Source organism: Epinephelus fuscoguttatus, linkage group LG21 (genome assembly GCF_011397635.1).
Source record: "Epinephelus fuscoguttatus linkage group LG21, E.fuscoguttatus.final_Chr_v1".
Classification (NCBI taxonomy): Eukaryota; Metazoa; Chordata; class Actinopteri; order Perciformes; family Serranidae; genus Epinephelus; species Epinephelus fuscoguttatus.
Genome location: NC_064772.1, coordinates 17,375,400 through 17,394,101, shown reverse-complemented (window position 1 = coordinate 17,394,101; position 18,702 = coordinate 17,375,400). Strand labels below are relative to the sequence as shown.

Sequence of the window (18,702 nt, the reverse complement as noted above, 5' to 3'; positions counted from 1 at the left end):
TCTGAATAAGACTCAAAACGAATCATAAGGAGCCAAGATACTCCCACCCCTTATAAGTAAAGCCTCACAGAGTTGCTAGTGTTGCTGTACACTCTTAGTCTTGTCTTATATAAAGTACCATACACATTCCGATAAATGGCATTTTGTTGGCAGTGTATTAACTTTACTCGTTCCTACAAAATAAAATGTCCTGCTCAGCTGAGACATGTAGTGACACTATGTCATAATCCTGAAATATAAAAGGAAATAAAAGCCGAGTAAAAATAGACTACAGTTCAAGTGGTTAAAGGAGTATGAAAGACCCAATCGTTTACTGTGCAGTTTGTAAACTTCATCATCTTAAAGTTCAGACCTGCCAACAAAATGATCCAGCCAAAATTCAGAGTAGCGTCAGCAGTGAATCTAATGGGGCAGCATGGTCAGACTGCACAGTATACCTCACATTATGCATCATGATCGAAGAATGAAGATCAGTGCTTGTGCCAAGTCATGTTCAGTTCTGGCTGACGGACTGTAGCCGACTGCAGTGGGCTGACAATAGGCTGAGCGAGTGTGCTAGCAGTTTCAGGCTTGGCATGACTCACTCTTGGCTGGAACCAAAGCCTCTTTCCCCAACCATCTGTCCATCACTGCCACTTTACTCAGTGCAACACAAAGTCAATTAAATCAACGGTGCACAAACGGCGTCTCCGTCGTCACACAGAGACAATGAGAGCAAACATGACAGCCAAGAGTGAGAGATGTGTGACTCCCACAAGGAATAGTTACTAATATTTAACACAAAGGAATTAATACTAAGCGAGGAAGAGAGTGAAGGAGAAACAGATTGTCTGTACATCTGTGAAAGAAAAATAAAGTGAGCGTGAGAGAGAAATGAGGAGAGAGATAGAAGAGGGGGGAGGAGTAATGATCCCTCTGGCGTGGCAAAAGAGGGATTGGCCGCATGAACGTCAAGGTGACACTGACAGGCCTATGAAAAAAGTGTTTACCCAGCATCCCATGATGTGCCAGTGCATTGGATAAGTGCATTATCCCATTGAGGTGATGGACCCACTAGCTGTCAATCACATGATCTAAGAGCACACAGTTACTTGCTAGAAACTTAGAAACCAACACATGGTAAGGGGACTTAAAACTGTATACACCTTTTGAATATTTTATCTTAAATTATGTCTATTATATATATGCTACATTTACAAACCTTTTGTGCACAACTTCTATTATTATTGTAAAACTTAATTACTGATAAAATTTCACAATACTAAAGAAGTGGTACAAGGAAGACAAAAAAAACCCCCCAACTATAAATAATTCTTTAAAAAGCTTATTATCAAAATAAGGCAGAAGATTAGATTGTTGTGGTGTTAGTTGCCGAGCCATAGAGATGCCTGCCTTCTCTCAAAGATAATAGAACTAGATGGCACTCAGCTTGTGGTGCTCAAATCGCAAAAAAAAAAACATACCTTTGAAAACTCAACAGCAGTGTCTTTATCCAGAAATCATGACCTGATGACTCAAGATAATCCACAGACCTTGTTGTGAGCAATTTTATAGGAGCTATTTTCTTTCTACCAAACCACACCTGCCAACTGTATCACTGTGTTAATGGAAGCATGCATCTACTACTAGCTCACCTAGCACCACTGAGCTAGCTAATGTTCCAGCTCCGCCGACAAGGACATTATCAACGTTTACAACTTGCACTGTCTCAAGCCTCTTGTTCATGAATAGATGCATGCTTCCCTCTGTACAGTGATACAGTTGGCAGATGTAGTTTGGCAGAAAGGAAATAGTTCCTCCATGCAACTGCTCACACCAACATCTGTGGATTATGTGGAGTAACCAGGTCATGATTTCTGGAAAGAGACATTGCTGTTGAGTTTGGCAAATGTATTTTTTGGCACTTTGAGCACCACAAGCCAAGTGCCATCTAGTTCCATTATATTCTAGAAGAGGCAGACATCTCTACTGCTGATGTCTCCAACACTCAGCAACTCACACCAAAACAACCTAGACTGATGACGAGCACTACAGGTGTGAGGAAAAATATGAATTTTTAAATGTGGGGTGAACTGTCCCTTTAACATGCACATTTGTTATTATTATGCTTACATGGTGATGTTCAGCAGGTATAATGTTTACCATGTTCACCATCTTAGTCTGGGATGTTAGCAGGCTAATATTTTAGCACTAAACCGATAGGAATGTCCTCACATTTGCTGGTTATTAGTCATGAACCAAAGAATAGGACAAATACAACATTTTAGCCTGATGGTGGCGCTGGTTGAAAGGTCATATAATCATGAACATCACTGAGATTAATCCTCTGGGTGCCATGGATAGCTACCAAAATCAGCCTAATGCATTCAACAGATGTTGCAACTTTTCACTGGAAAACAAAAATATCAACCTGCTGGTGGAGGTAAAGGAAAAGGGGATCACCAAAGTTAGCAGGATTCATGGTCTGGGGAAAATCAGTGTTTGCACCACATTTTATAGGAATCCATCTGATAGTTGTTGACATATTTTAGTCTGGACCAAAGTAGAGCCATTGCGAGAGCCCCAAAGTTAATCAGATTCACAGATTTCAGACTCTGGCACAAAATATTGATGACTCTAGTCCAGATACTGGGAAGCCATCCTTCAAAACTTCATGCTGTTCTGGCTAACAGGTACCTAAATGAACATGTACTATCTGGTGGTGCACCTCATAGAGAGCAGTTCAAATCCCTGCAGCAGTATGACAAGACAAATGCAGGGTGACAGGACCCCTACAACTGCAAAATATGTGCCAATTCTTCTCCTCCAGTTGGAAATACCTGCAGCCAGCAGTCCCTTGAGGAGCGCTGCTCTCATTTACAGTGAATCCCCTCACAGCGAGATCTAGTTTATCTGGCAGTTCCTTCCCTCTCAGGTCCCTCTGTGGAAACACAGCACCATAATAGGATGATGGCTGATCAAGGCGAATACAGCGAGAGAGGCCAGGGGCTGCTCTGCGCTGCAATTTTGTGCTTGCGTCATCAATATCCTGGCAGTTTCCTGGTGTATGAAGCGGGCTGCGGATGATTGATGAGAACTGGCTAAGAGAGCAGAACGAGCTGCTAACCATCTCCAGTGGAGCAAAACATACCGTCCAACAAATGGGATCGTGCTCGAGCAAAACGATTTCAGCTTCATTTATTTTATTTCATACAGAGATAAATTATATACTCTGGACCAATTCCTGGCAAAAATTGTGATTTATGTAAAATTGATCTTGCTGCATAGGCATGGGGGTTTCCCAGAATTCAGTGATAAATAAAACAAAAAACCTCTCTCATAAAAAGCCCACATTAACCATTAAAGTAACCATTAACGTATAGCTATTTTCCCTTTATCAGAGACCCTTAGGGCTTAGATCATACCTGAAACCCTAAAAATACTCAGATTATTATCAAATATGACAAATAAAAGCATCACAGTCACATTATAGAAGCTGTAATCAGTGAGTTTTTGATCATTTTGACAATTGATTCAAACTAAAACTCCACTTACTGTGTGTTATACTACATAGTACTTTAAAGTACAACTCCTGAACAGATAAAAATCATACTGCGTGCATGAGTAAGACCTAAATGAACAACAAACAGCAACAGATTGAGCAGCAGGTAGATTTTCATACACCGACAACTAGAAATCAAGGGAGGAAATCAAGAACCAGTTCCAGTAACTAAGTTCCAATTTTTTTCGGTCCATTTGAATCATATGCCACTGAGCTTATCGGCTCCTTTTATCGATGCCGGCATGTTTTTTTCCTGATGTGTGCATTACAAACAATGGCGTCAGGACTAGACACTATGGAGGAAACCTACATATTGTAGGGTTGACAAGAAATATTTACACAATGAGATTTTTGATAAATAATCATCAGTAATGTGGATATAATGACTAAGTGGTTAAAGGAAAATAACAGAGGAGCTAGAGCAGTCTGGTCAGTTCAGAAAATGACACCACTTTACTGTAATGCACCCTTCAAAACCAGGAAAAGACAACACTTATAATATTCTGATATCCAAAATCTAAGAAGATGTCTAGTCTCATATCACAATGACATTAAATCTCATGTGTATACGCTGATGGAAACGTGCAACAGGAAGGAGTCAAGGCAGAGATGAAGAAACGATTCACAATGCGGCTAATGAAGAAAAATGACATTACTGCTGCTTGTAATGTCCGTCAAACGACCAGTTCCAGTGAGGACTGAAACACCAGCAATATGCTGACACATCTCTCAATGCAACATGACATGTATTTGACACTGTGACTGAGACTGACACTACTGAGGGTAAATATACCATGTTATAAACGCCAGGCAGGAAAACCTGTGTGGGCCTACTTTTGTCCCTACATAGAAAAATGGACCAGGAATCAATGAGAAAGTTTATAAAGAACTGGTGTGGTAAGCAGACATTGAAAATGGCATTGGTATCAATGTAATCTTATAAATTCCCATCCCTATCAACTAGAAATATAGACAACAGTATCTGCTGCAAACAAACTCTCAAAAATGGACACGCCACAGACACACATGCGTACTGAAGACCTAGATAATATAGAAACTAACAGCTTTAATTGGTCGTCACTCATATAGTAAGTTATTCTTGACTGGTTTCAGGTTAACTTGTGGTGTCTCCCTTTTCTTATGCTACACAGTTACACAGTATCAAACTAAATGTATTCTGTGTCGTCTTGTTTGAACTCTTCATTGAAGGCACTAATGTTTACATAGTGAAATGTACAAACCCAAGACCCAGTCTGCTTGAAATCAGCCTGACATATTTGATAACTCAACTAGAATTTATAATAAACTCCTGCAGGTTTTGAACAGGGCTTTCTGTGTTAACTACTGTTTCATACTTGCTTTTAGAGGCTGATTAGACTATAATACACGGGTGTGGCTGATGACAATTACTGATTATTATCACAGGAAAATATTTCACCACCGTATCATTCACACAATATGAGTACAGGAAATGTCTTAAGTACTAAGTAGAAACTTACAAGCACAGGACATCCACTCATTTACACTGATGGTGCCCAAAGTTATACAAAAAGAGCAACAAAAAACCTACAGAGAGTCTATGTTTGACTTTCATGGCTAAGACGAAATGTTTTCTCCAGGTCAAAGCCAACTTTTGTGCTCTCTACCGGTCTCTGTACATTAAGGACTAAGCTTACCCCAGCTGTTTACTTTCTTTCCTTCACTCTGCCTGCCTCAGCTCCCCACTTTAAGCTAGCCGTGGTCATGCAGCCGTGCTCGCAAATTCAGACAAGATGCTTAAATGAGCGTCCCCGTCTCAGACAACACACTACGAGGGAGTCACAGTGTGCATCTTGAGCATGACTCTCACTAACTTTCAGGCAAAGCAGCGACAACGGAGAAAAATAGGAAGTGTATAATAACGCCCCTTTAAATCCTGCACTAATAACCTCCATTCTCCTGCAGTCCGAGTCCTTCCTCTTTGTTCAGAGGGTAGAGAATGAAGAGTGAGAGGTACAGCCGAGTTGGGCTCAGAAAAGTGTGAAAGGATACTGTTTGAGTAGCAGAAAGCATGTTTACTCAAACTTACCAGGTCTGACTCCTCACTGCCGGAGTGATACATTTCTGCCCTACCCGACTCTGTGCTGTTCAGCCCGGCTGGGAGAAAATCTCCTCAGCTGCTGCCCATCTCCTCTCAGAGCACAGGAACTCCTACTAGCCCGACTGCTTCGCTCCTACAAATCCCCTTGTCCCAGCTCCAGAGGGGAATGGCTTTGCCTCTGTAGCCCGAGCAGAGGAAGTCGGAGCCAGAGGGAAGAAGTTAGTCCCTCTCAGCCCTTCTTTGGCCTACTTTAGTCCCTGAGAGGCAGAGAAAAGACCAGCGTCTTTCCCACGCTGGGAGAACACTCCTTCAGAGCGCCGCAACCGTCCTCCAGCCCCAAAAACAAGCCCCCCTGCCCCTCTCCCCTCCCACACACACACACACACACACACACACACACACATATATACACTCACTCACACACACACACACACACACACAGAGCCAGTTAGGAAGTAAGATATCTGGCCAACAGGGCCGGCCTGAAAATTCCAGAAAGCACCAAAAGCAGCTGCTGAAGCTTTTTATGTCTGTGTGCGAGTGTGTGATCTGGGGAGTTTACATGTGTTCCCTTAAAGAGGTTACACTCCGAGGAGAGGAAGGCTAAAAGATTTGAACTCACTGTATCGCCTCGACACATGTTGTTCAGACCAAAACGTCAGGAAGTAATTATCTTCACTACATCGACGAAATGCCATATTTGCTTTCATCATCAAGGGGACCAAAGTCATTGAAACCTTCCGTTTGGTCATTTGATGGTACACCATTAACCTTACATTAAAAATGAGACAAAAGGAAGTAACTTTGTAGATTAAGGCACGTAACACACTACAAACTCCTACATCTATAAAATTAAAGCCATATAAAAGTTGGTTTAGTAATGAAGTGACAGATTTCTATTACCAGTCAGAGCTCCAGTGTAATGCAGCTGGTATGCATCTCTGAAACTGTATTGTGGTTACTGTAAAAAGATAAATAAATAAAAGCACATTCACTTCAAAGAATCTCTTTGTGATGTGACATCAGACACTCTGAAGCTGTGATGTGTGCCTCGTACTCGCGCTGCTGTTACGTCACAGCTCATTTAAGCTGAGCAAGTTAAATATTCTGCTAAAGCCGTACAGCGTGAGTCAAAACACAGAGTTCCAGACTGCAACTGAGTCATGCGTTCACAAAATGAAACCATGACTGCTTTAAATGTTCCTGTTATAAAACAGGAGCAGCAGCAGAGGAATGCAGCTACAGTATGTCACTGGTGAAACACACCAACTGAGCAGCACAGACGAGAACTGAATAGTTACACTGTATGTCCGACCTGTAGGATCACACAACTATAAAACTACAAGCTCTGAGCTTTATTCGACATCCCACTAAAGCCCAGATTTGTATTTTTCCGCCGGGAAAAATGTTTTCTGGGCAGCCCATCCTAAATCCTGGATTATATTGTGTTTGATCAGGGTTAACCCCTTTCTGAGGATTATCATCCAGGGTGTGTGCTCTGCACGTGACAAACTGTGGGATAGTTATCCTCATTTCACCAGGACAATGGTTGGAAAAGTCCTGATGCATCACTTTGCAATAAAAACTAAAAGCTGTCTGAGATAATAAAATCAGCTTGAAAATTTAGGTATTATGAAACGTGACCTATAATATTATATTGTGGGGGTTTTTGTGAGAAATTTGCTAAAATTAAGTTTGATGATATACATAAAGGGTACAACCTGCAACTAAACCATTGTTTGCTTTCTTGCAGATGAGTAGACCAATCTAAGAAGCAACAGCCAGCAGCTAGTTAGCTTAGCTTAGCATCAAGACTGGAAACAGGGAGAACAGCTAGCCTCTGTCCAACCGCATGTGGTCATAAATAGTTTTTTTTATAGATTAAACATTTTGGGGAAACGCTGAATTATCTGCCAAACATCAGAACCAGCCGATATTCACCTTGTTGACTGCCTTTTGCCTGTGGGAAAATAAGATGACATTCACTAATGGCAGTGGCTGATGTTTTTCTGTTGGGTTACCTCCATTTCGCACAGGCAAATCCGTGTTGAAATTGGCAGGAGGAAAGATAGTTACTTTATGATGTGTTCAGGTCTATTCAATAAAAATAAATATCGGGCGAAGATAAATTATAATGTTCTCATGATTGGTGAGAGACTTAAAGTGGCTGCGCGGAACTTTTTACCATTTATAAAACTGTCCCTAGTTCGTATCACCCCCTTTGAAGATCCGCATATTTATTTGAACCCAACAGCAACAAAAAAGCCTTTGTCTATATGGCTATTTAGCGTAGCCTGGCTCGGGTCGGACACAGCGGAAGTCAGCAAACCAGAATACGGCACCTGGAGGTGGAAGTAAGTCTGCACGCCCGCAGCGGCCGCAGCCATTAAAGCACAGAAGAAGAAGGAGCCATGTTTACGAGTAGGATTTAAGAAACAGGCTAAATGACATGTAGTAGGGAGTAGTGAATGATTTCGGACACATTGCACACTCTTGTACAGTAGGTGGTGGTATGCACCTGGAAGTTGTTTGCAATCCGCCAATAAATTGAGAGAAGAAGACGAGCCATGTTTACAGAGAGTGTTCTTCGAGTAAGCGGCATGCAACGGGCATTGCTGAACACATAACAGTTTTATCAGATGTGTCTATAAGGACTTGGTTGTACTTTTGATGTCATGGCGGATAAAGAAGGAGCACCACCTAGGAACAATGGGACAGTGATAGGGCTTGAGCCCAAACGCGTCTAAACCTCGGTCGGGCATTCACCAAGTGGAGAGAGCTGAGAGATTTGAAAGGTTTTAAAACTGATCCCCAGCTGGCCCTTTTCCTAATCGACATGTATGTAATTTTTGTTTTTATTTAGAGAATATACCGCAACTTGTTAGACGTTGTTTCACTTCAATATATGACGACAAGGAAGTTATAAGCAAGCTAAATGTAACGTTAGCTGATGAACCGCTTTTGTCTAATAACGTTACAACAAACGCCACAAAATTATCTGTGACTGTGACCATGAACACAAATATACAGCAGGCAGTTGTCCTCAGTTTATAAGAAATTCAGAGCTACAACAGAGCATTTATGATTTTCCTCTCGCTCTCCAAAACAAATGCATGCTGTAATTGCCGGTTACAGTCGAGATTTTACGAATGATGCCGAAGGCTGCAGTCGGAATTTTACGACACCAGGCTGTGGGTGTCATAACGCTTCGACCAAAGGGGGCGCTATGATCAACAAAAACGGAAAGTTCCGCACAGCTGCTTTAAATAAATAGAGCTGTTTAAAGGAGATGTGTTGTTTCGTAACTATAAAACAGGTCAGTTTTTTAATAATAAAGATTATTAAAAAAATAAATAAATAAAAATAAAATATCATTTTAAACATCAGTATCAGCCCAGAATTTCCCAATCGGTGATTCCCTAAAACAAATTAGATATAATATGTCAACTAGTGTGTTTAAGAAACTCTTGTCAAGTGTTTTTGAATATTAACTCCAGTTCTATTAAATGTGTTAGGGCTGCAATTTTCATTGGCAATTCATCTGTAGATAATCTTGATTAATTTTTTCATCAGTTGTGTCTATAAAATGTTGAAAATAGTGTAAAATGCCAAATGTTTTCCAAAGCTCAAGCTGACAGTCAAATGTTTTGTTTAGTCCAAATTTTAGTCACAGATACAAAGCCATAAATTTACTATCAAATAAGGGTAAAGAAGTAAAAATAAAATCATTAAATATTCACATGTAAGAACCTGGAACCAGTGAGCTTTTGGCTGTTTTGCTTTTCAGCCCTTAAATATAACAGTTTTTAGTTGAATCCAAACCCTGCAGTGGCAACATGAGGTCAAGGTAAATGAAGGTGAAAAGCAGACTATAATTAAGTTCAGCCCCGGAGGCAAAACCCTCCTCATGCTGCGCGTGATGACAGTTGATCAGGAAGTGTGATCTAGTGCCTCTGAATTCTCACTAAAAATGACTTCTGCATGTGGCGTCTGCAACGCTCTGCAAGAAAATCAAAGCAATGAAAAAATCAAAGTGAGATTATGACCAGGAAACACTTTAAATTTTAAGATGACACTTAATAATCAAAATAATGTGTTGAAAGCAGTGTATGTTTATGGATCCTGTGTACTTCCAGCTATCTCGGCCAGAAATTTTATGTAGAGGCCACACATACTACAGTTTACTGCGTTCAGTGGGTGTGATGGGTTTAGCTGAAGCCTCTATAAGCATTTACTGTATACAATATGTCAAATTAACAAAGGCAATAAAGCTATAGTCCAGACTGGCTGCTTTATTTTGTGTAATTACTTTAATGTAATGATACAGCGGCATTCTTCACTGCAGACAGCAATTATCAGCTCTCTCTGAATGGGCTCTCTGAACGGGATTTGACAGATCAATGTCTCCCAGTTCTGCCAGTGCTGGCAAATCAGTGCCGGCATTGCCTTTGGCTAATCGATCAGTATACATGCACACAATGACGTCAGCAGGCGTACACACTGACAAGCACACAAAGGCCAACAAGCATAGCTTAGAAAACCAGCATACAATAATTGGACTACGAGGGGGAATCAATACAACATCCCATTGTGTTTCACTTTGAAAAAAAATGACATTGCCAACAATTGTTTCCTCTCATTTTATAGTCACTAAAGAGTCACCTTGTGCAGTATGAAAAGACTGATGGTGGACTAACTTCTGATTCTGCTGCGCTTACACTTTACCTAATACAACAGCCCTGCAATATACAGACACACAGAGACAGTTTCTTTAAAAACTGAACACTGTAACCTTCATGAAGGGTTAGGGTTCACTGCAGGACTGTTGTTTTGTAACAGGGATAAAATGTTTGAATACATGAATGTTACCTGCATGAACACAATTTGGTTTATGCTGTTAAATGGATAAGGTTGGTGTCATTCTTTGTATATATTTGTTTACATCAACAATTAGCTCAATAAAGAACAAGGCCCTTAATGTGTTTTTAATAGTTTCTGGTTGCCTGGATCCAGACTTCTGAATTCACTGATTAGCCAATCAGCATCATGGGCGGGATTAACAGTATTGTCAAGCTGTTGTTAAGCATTGTCAGTAGTAATAACAACAGCAGTGAGCACTATAGACATGATAGATGCTGCTATGGAGGCTGTTCTGAATGTCTTTTCAATATTGCCCAATATTGTAGTTTGTTTGACTTCACTTCACTCCACTCCACCAGCAAAATAGGTACGTTGGTGTGGGTATGCATCACTGTGGACTTGAAAAGACGTTAGATGCAGGCGAACATGTGGGTTTAAGGTGACTGGTTAGAGAAAAATAAAACCTCTTGACAGAAAGTGTTGACAGAAATCAGTCATACTGAGCGCAGCGTCAGACTGAAGATGGAAACGGAGCGTTAGGTCCTGATCACACAGAAAGCATTTTAGCAGCTGGAAGCATCTTTTGTAATTGTTTTTAATAAGTATGTGGGTTTTGTGTTGCAACGCATCCCGCGTTTCAGCGCTCTAGTTGCCTGTTTTTGCCAGAGTGCTTTGAACCCCTCGAGTTAAAAAAATTCAGCTCAAAGTGGAAAAATGCCCCATGTCATCTTGTTTTTTGTCATCTTTTTTCCCATTGTACAATCGCATGATTTGAGAGATGGGTCCTCTGTTGCCATGACAACAAGTTTACAGTGGTTAAACAATGGAGGAGAAACTGGTGGTAGCGGTTGTTCAATGCCCAGAGCTATATGGCCCGACGATAGACAACAGGTTGTCAAACTGCCCCCAAGTCATCCTAAAATATGCTTGGAAACAGCATCATTGAGGTGAAGCTCCTGGACCAACTGGTGGTATTCCCCGTGATCCACTTTTTTTTAGGGTCTCATGTACCCACACAGATCTATGTTTCCCTGTGTCCAACAAAGTATTCGCTGACAGCCTCTCACCCTCAACCAGAGCTACAGCAAGTACCCTCTGCCTGAACATTTTAGGAACTAGATACTAACTACTGTCAAATAATTGAAATAAATAAATAAACGGTAGATTGATTACATGGGAAGGTTAGAGTAAGGAGGTGATGCCTGGCAACACTAAAAAGGCGCAGCAAGCATTTTTTTCCACTGGTGGCATTCAATTAAAAAAAAGGCAGTGTGGCGCACCTTGCATTTTGCAACCTGCAAAATGCTTTCTGTGTGATCGAGGCCTAACAAGTTAAAAATTCTGTCTGATATCAGGCAAAGTTTTCTGGACAACAATAAAGGTCATAACAGCTTTTGCTATATCGACAAGAGGTTTACTTGTTAGTAGCATCAGTTCATTGTTGGTTTTGGTCTTTTAGAGGGATTTGTTGACAACAACAACAAAAAAAACAACATAAAATATCATCTCTACATTGTGGTAAATATTTTGTATTATTTCATTACATTCCTAAATGTCTTTTTATTTGGGCTGCAAGTAACAATTACTTTCATTATCAATTCATCTGGTGATTATTTTCTTAACTAATCAAGTAAAATTTTGGTCTACAAAATTTCAGAAAGTACTGTAGTTCTGTGACACCTTAAAACAGTTTTCTTTGCCAAAATGAACAGGCCACAATATAAAAGATATTTAGTTTTATGTCACCTAAGAAAACCTGCAAATATCACATTTGCAAAACTGGAACCAGTGAATTGTTTTAGCATTTTTGCTTAAAGAATGTCCAAATTGTTGCCTCTCAATTATGTGTCTACTGACTATAAATTAATCGACTAATTGTTTTAGCCGCATCATCCTTTTTTAAAGAGGGAAGAGTGCAGAGTCAAATCAAAAACCTGGGAGGGTCGGTCTACAGTATAGCGTTGATCACACCTGTGCACTTTTAGACACAGGACACTCACATGCCACCAGTCTGTTCTACCTCCATATCAGGAGATGCAACACTTGCATGCCAATGTGACACCACAATGGCCACTACTCACTATTAAAGTAAACAGTCCAAAAACTCTCCACTCTGCCAAGCGCACTCGAGGGTGTTAAAGCACTCGGGATCATAAGTTAATACTGTGTTACATTAATACAAGATCATAACACTGCAGACATCATAACACAAGACAAAACAATGCCAGATACTGAAGATAATTGATTGATTCTGACCCCCAGCATCTCGCCAGTGACAGAAACAATATCCAAAAACATCAACAGTTTTTTGTGTTCTGTCAAATATTCCATTATAACGGACCGTGACCCATACAAATCATGTTATGGATGTTTAGTAAACTTGAAAAGATCACTAATGGGCTAAAATACACCACAATTAGATCACTGAAGATCTGTCAGAGAGGCTCCTCCAAAGGTGTCTTGCTTTGCCAAGAATGCTATTACACTAATGAAACTGGACGACAGAACCTCAAGTGCTGGTGGATAAATCAATTTCCCTGGAAGAAAAAACCCTCCACGATTCTTTATTCACTATAGGCCTATTTCTTTGTTTTCCACAACACAGAAAAAGACAGTAAAATCTTCTATTTAGCAAATGCAGCACTGTATTCAGTCAATCCTGTAAATGACCCTTTACGATCAGAGCTCATCTTCTCTCACATGCTCTAAATCACACTGCATGTCAGTTAAATGCCTAAATTGATACAGCTCTCATATCTGCATGTAGCTATATAGGCAGCAGCTAGTTAGCTTAGCTTAGAATAAAGACTGGAAAAGGGGGGAAAGAACCAGCCTGGCTCTGTCTAAAAGGTAAGAAAATCCATATAACAGCACCCCTAATGCTCACTTATTACCATGTTGTATTGGGTTTGTTTAAACATGCAGTTTTTGTACAAAATTAAACACATGAGATGTAATGTTTATTGGAGCGCTTTAGGCTCCCATCAGACAGAGCGTGTTTTACTGGCCTGGGGTGGCTTCTTATAATGGTTTTCAATAAGAGTGAAGCATTTTGCTCGCTGCTTTTTCCTTGCTGACTGCCTCCCACTTTTGCAGGAGCGCTTTTAATGCCTCGAGATTAAAAACGTCAGCTTAGAGCAAACAAGCACCTGACGTCATGGCGTATTTTACCACTGATGAATTAAGAGGGGGGCCTTCTGTGGTGGCGATGACAACAATTAATAGCATTTTAAAGGGCATTTTATCCAATACTAAAGCCAAAAACTGTGGTCAGCATAATGGTGTCATCATGGTGAGCTCATCCATATTAAAACTAAGTTGCAATCAATAGAAACTTTGACAGATGAACTTCTGCAACGTCCGACTCAGCTGTGCTCCAAGCAAGCTGACATCCAAGCTAATTCGACTGAGGATCTAGTGAGACTGGATGATGGTCTTAAACCTTCTCGGAGCCCAGCCTGGTCTCCGGTGGTACAGAGAAGGCTTTCTATCCCCCTTTTTGACCTCTGAGAATAAGCTACCCTGAGTATTCTATTGTTGTAGATGAGATTTATAGATTCCCTTCAGCCGATGCTGGGTCTATTCATTATCTTGCAGAGTTACTCTCCTGGTGTACTAACTCAGAGATGATAGTTCTGGGAGATTTTAACATTGATTTGTTGACTGTTATTTCTGTTGACTTAAAGGAGGTCACTTCTAGCTGCAAAGTAACTCAACTGATCAGTGGCACCTATCAGAAGAACCCTATGACCTGTATTCATTGATTACATTTTTTCTAACATGAGTGACAATGTTAAAGCAAGTGGTGTTTTCGACTTAGTAATTAGTGATCATTATTCTGTTGCATGTGTTAGGAACACAGGTTTGAAGAGAATGTCGTCATCGACGTCGTCGTCCTCCGCTTATCCGGGTTGCGGGGGCAGCAGCCTCAGCAAAGAAGCCCAGGCAGCCCTCTCCCCAGCCGTTTCCGTCAGCTCTTCCGAGGGAACCCCGAGGCATTCCCAGGCCAGCTGGGCGATGTAATCCCTCCAGTGTGTCCTGGGGTGGCCCCGAGTTCGGACATGCCCGAAACACCTCCCAAGGGAGGCGCCTGAAAGGCATCCTTACCAGATGCTCAAACCACCTCAACTGGCTCCTCTCGATGTGGAGGAGCAGTGGCTCTACTCCGAGTCCCTCCCGGATGTCCGAGCTCCGCACCCTATCTCTAAGGCTTAGCCCAGCCACCCTGCGGAGGAAACTCATTTCGGCCGCTTGTACTCGCAATCTCGTTCTTTCGGTCACTACCCAGAGCTCGTGACCATAGGTGAGGGTTGGAACGTAGATTGACCGGTAAAGAGAGAACTTCCCTTTCTGGCTAAACTCCCGTTTCACCACAACGGACCGGTTCAGCGCTGCACCACTGCTGACGCCACCCCAATCTGCCTGTCAATCTCCTGCTCCATCCTACCCTCACTCGTGAACAAGATCCCGAGATACTTTAACTCCTCCACCTGAGGCAGGACCTCCCCCTCCAACCTGGAGTGGGCAATCCACCCTTTTCCGGCTGAGGACCAGGGCCTCAGACTTGGAGGATTCTCATCCCAGCTGCTTCACACTCGGCTGCGAACCGTCCCAGCAAGAGCTGGAGGTCACTGTTCGATGGAGCTAGGAGGACCACATCATCCGCAAAAAGCAGGGAGGAGATCCTCCCGTCACTGAACCTGACATCCTCCACCACTCGGCTGCACCTAGAAATTCTGTCCATTAAAGTTATGAACAGAACCAGTGACAAAGGGCAGCCCTGGCGGAGTCCAGCTCTCACCGGGAACAGGTCCGACTTACTGCCGGCCACGTGAACCAGACTCACGCTCCTTCGGTAAGGAAGCAAGGGGCCACCAACCCCATGCTCCCGGGGCGCCCCCCACAGGATGCCCCTGGGGACACGGTTGTAAGCCTTCTCCAAATCCACAAAACACATGTGGACTGGTTGGGCGAACTCCCATGCCCCCTCCAGCACCCTGGCGAGGAGAATGTCATCATGAATTGTAACAAAAGCTGTACATTTTTTCACAAATACGTTCCTCTTTGTCGTAAATAGGCATGTAGCTATTAAAAGGATCACAGTGAAAAACAGATCTAGTCCACGGTTTTCCCTGAACTTTCAACCTTACTCGTGACAAGAAACAGAGCTTGGTCTCTTGCTAGATGCACCAAGGATGCATCTGACTGGGTTTCATTTAGAAAAATTAGAAATAAATGCACAACCCTCGAGGTAAAAGCTAAATCTGACTATTATCTGAATTTGGTCTCTAGCCCTTACTCAAACCAGACAAAATTTTGGAAAGTTGTAAAAACTAATAACCAACTCTTAAGTTTAATGATTATTTGGAGGAGGATCATGATGAGATCTGCTCTGCCTTCAATAGACACTTTGCAGTCGCTGGTCACATTTTCTAGGACAGTAACATTGAGAGGGGGTCCATTAATTTTTGAGCAACTAACTTATTTTTAATCTTTAAATTTCCACTAGTGTAGTTCCCAACTCTGGAAAACTGCTCATGTTGTCCCCCTGCAAAAGGGTGAAGAAAGGAGCGATACAAATAACTACAGACCCCTATCCAAATGGTCTTGTTTGGCAAAAATGTAAATTGAAAATTGTCAACTCAAGAAATTAGTTAATGTGTACTCTGTTCTGAGTCTTCATCAATTTGAGTTCAGGCCTCTTCATAGCACTGTGTCCACTGTCACCTTGGTTATAAAATGTTGTAAATCTTTGTGGATCTCTCTAAGGCATTTGATGCTGTTCATCATTCCTTTCTTTTATCTTTTTTCTTTTTTAGTAATACTGGTTTTGGTTTAGGTGCTCACGCTTGTTTCCAGAATTACCTATCTGATCGGCAGCAGTCAGTGAACCTGGGAGATATTCCTTCAGAATTTTTATTGGTAAATAAGGGTATTCCACAAGGTTCCATTCTTGGTCCAGCTCTTTTTTACAATTTGTATCAATGGTATTTTTTCATCTGTAACTGTCATGCACACTTATATGCAGATAATACAATATTATTCTGTATTGCAGACTCTGCTCAGTCAGCTGTGGAGAACCTGTAACATTCTTCTGACATTCTCCAAAATGTAGATATTGCTCTTGAACTAGTTTCATCATTACAGCTTGTGTGTGTCAGCTACTTGCCACAAAGTACCTCAACTGAACATCATCTAAAGGCTGTATTCTGTAAAAACAAACAAACAAACAAAAAACTGTGCTTTTGATCAATATGTCTGAGCCCCATTTTAACATCACATTTTGCCGCCCCATTGCATCCCTATGTGCACCACAATGCACATGAAGCTAGCATAGCATCACCTAACTAAGCTAAATAACTCAGTACCACAGCTGGAAACTAAAACATAATGGCTGATGATTCACTGCATCAATTGAACACTGAAAAAGTTGAGGCCAGCTCAACTTTGATTTGTAGCAAATCAATGCTGTTTGTAGTGACAAGTGTTGGGCGTCAGTTTGCAGCTACATGTCACCAGCTTCCAGAGAAAATGCCTTGTAGCCTGTTACTGTGGCACTTGTAGTGTGAACACATTATTAGAAGTGCTGGCTGGTGGATTTTTTACCTTTGGACAGAGCAAGCCTAGCTGTTTCCCAGTTTACAGTCTTGACGCTATGCTAAACAAAGCTAACAAGCTGCTGGCTACAGCTATGTATGCACCGTACAGATACCACAGAAGTATTGATCTTCTCATCTAACACTCTGCAAGAAAGCAATTAAGCACATTTCCCAAAATGTCTGACTAATTCTTTAAAGACCAATGTATTTGAGAAGTTTGGCTTTTTTGTTACATAGGAATAAAGTACAAAAACATTTCAAACACCCAACTCTACTGACATGAAGCCTGAATATAGAGCAGGACTAATTCTGATGCATAATATCCAGATCAGACTGTAGAATCCACACTGGGCCCACTGGGACTGTGATTCACATCTAATGAAAGCCCCAGGGCCTGCAGCCAGCATCTGACTGAGGTTACCTAGCTACAACACATGCTAGGCCACTTGAGCCATGGGACCATCTCTAATTACAGACAATGAGAGAAAGGAAAGAGGGAACATGAGGGAGATAGACTGAGAGACGAGGGAGTAAAAAGGAGAGATGGAGATAGAGGATGAGAAAGAGGGATTGAAGCCCCAGCTGTTGTGCTTCCTGCTGCCTCTCTGAGCAACTTGAAAGTTCGACTGCTGTTTCCTCCACTCCACCAAAGGGCATCCTGCTAGCATGTGTGCTAGAGAGAAGCACTGAACCTGTGTACACATCATACAACACTGCCGCACTTCTCTGTACAACTGATAGCAGAGAAGTCTCAGCCTATTACAGTGGTATTAGAACAGCACATTTCCAGTTGAGAACAAAGACTGAAGTTGAATAAAGCTTACCCTTCCCAAGATGTGTTTAGTCAGAGGAGACAAAGATAACTTGTCAAGCATGCCCAACGGAATGAAGATCATGAGCTCAGTGTTGCTGGACAGCGAGTGGGAGCAAAGATTTGATGACTTCTGAAGCGCTGACATGTGTACAACAGTGTAAAACAGTGTACAGCGTTTGCCGGCTGCAGTGCGAGTGTGTGGCGCTGAGTCACTTCATGCTCGCTGAACACATCAACACATCGGCTGTCCCACATGGATTCATAGGAAAAACTCTTCAGCCGGCAAATTGGGAGCATTGTGACCAATACAGTCACGCACAGGTCAGGCAAACACTTGCAAAGGGCGATGCACGCCCACACTGTACACAAACACACTTATACAGTAACTCCGCCTGCCCTCTGGTGACACAGATATGATGGACTAAAGAGGAGATCAAGAGACACATGACTGAGCAAGAGTGGGTTTGGCAGAGAGCTGGGGTCATTTTTAATTAGTGAAATGGACGGCCTGATATCTGGTAATTTAGTGATTGGGGTTTGTTACATTTTTCACAAACACACAAAAACTTGTTTCTGTTACTTAAGAGGACATGTCATTGAATTACCCTACATGGTCTGCCAAAATACATGGGGCACGGACATGATGCGTCATGCAGGCCGGGTGGAGCAGGGTTTTTCACTTGCTACACAGACTCTCTCTTTGTAGCACGTGGTTGGTTCCAGCTTCACTGTGTCCATATTGAGTTTTGTCAAGTGATAATGCAGTTGATTGTGCAGTGTTTGAAAGTGTAGGCTATATTAACTGGTG

The 18,702-nt window shown here is 41.8% G+C and overlaps 1 protein-coding gene across 3 annotated transcripts in view; it reads right to left on the bottom strand.

Moving 5' to 3' along the window:
- The window catches only part of cacnb2a (calcium channel, voltage-dependent, beta 2a), a 98,446-nt gene that overhangs the window by 42,572 nt on the left and 37,172 nt on the right, over positions 1-18,702 (bottom strand). Inside the window, exon 1 of one of the 3 annotated variants that reach the window (XM_049564810.1) lies at positions 5,610-5,943. The exons of the other annotated variants lie outside the window; for them this stretch is intronic. Coding sequence (XP_049420767.1) covers positions 5,610-5,642 — 33 coding nt within the window. The 5' untranslated portion in view covers positions 5,643-5,943. Of the gene's footprint in view, positions 1-5,609; positions 5,944-18,702 lie in introns of those variants that run through there. 3 annotated transcript variants of the gene reach the window in all.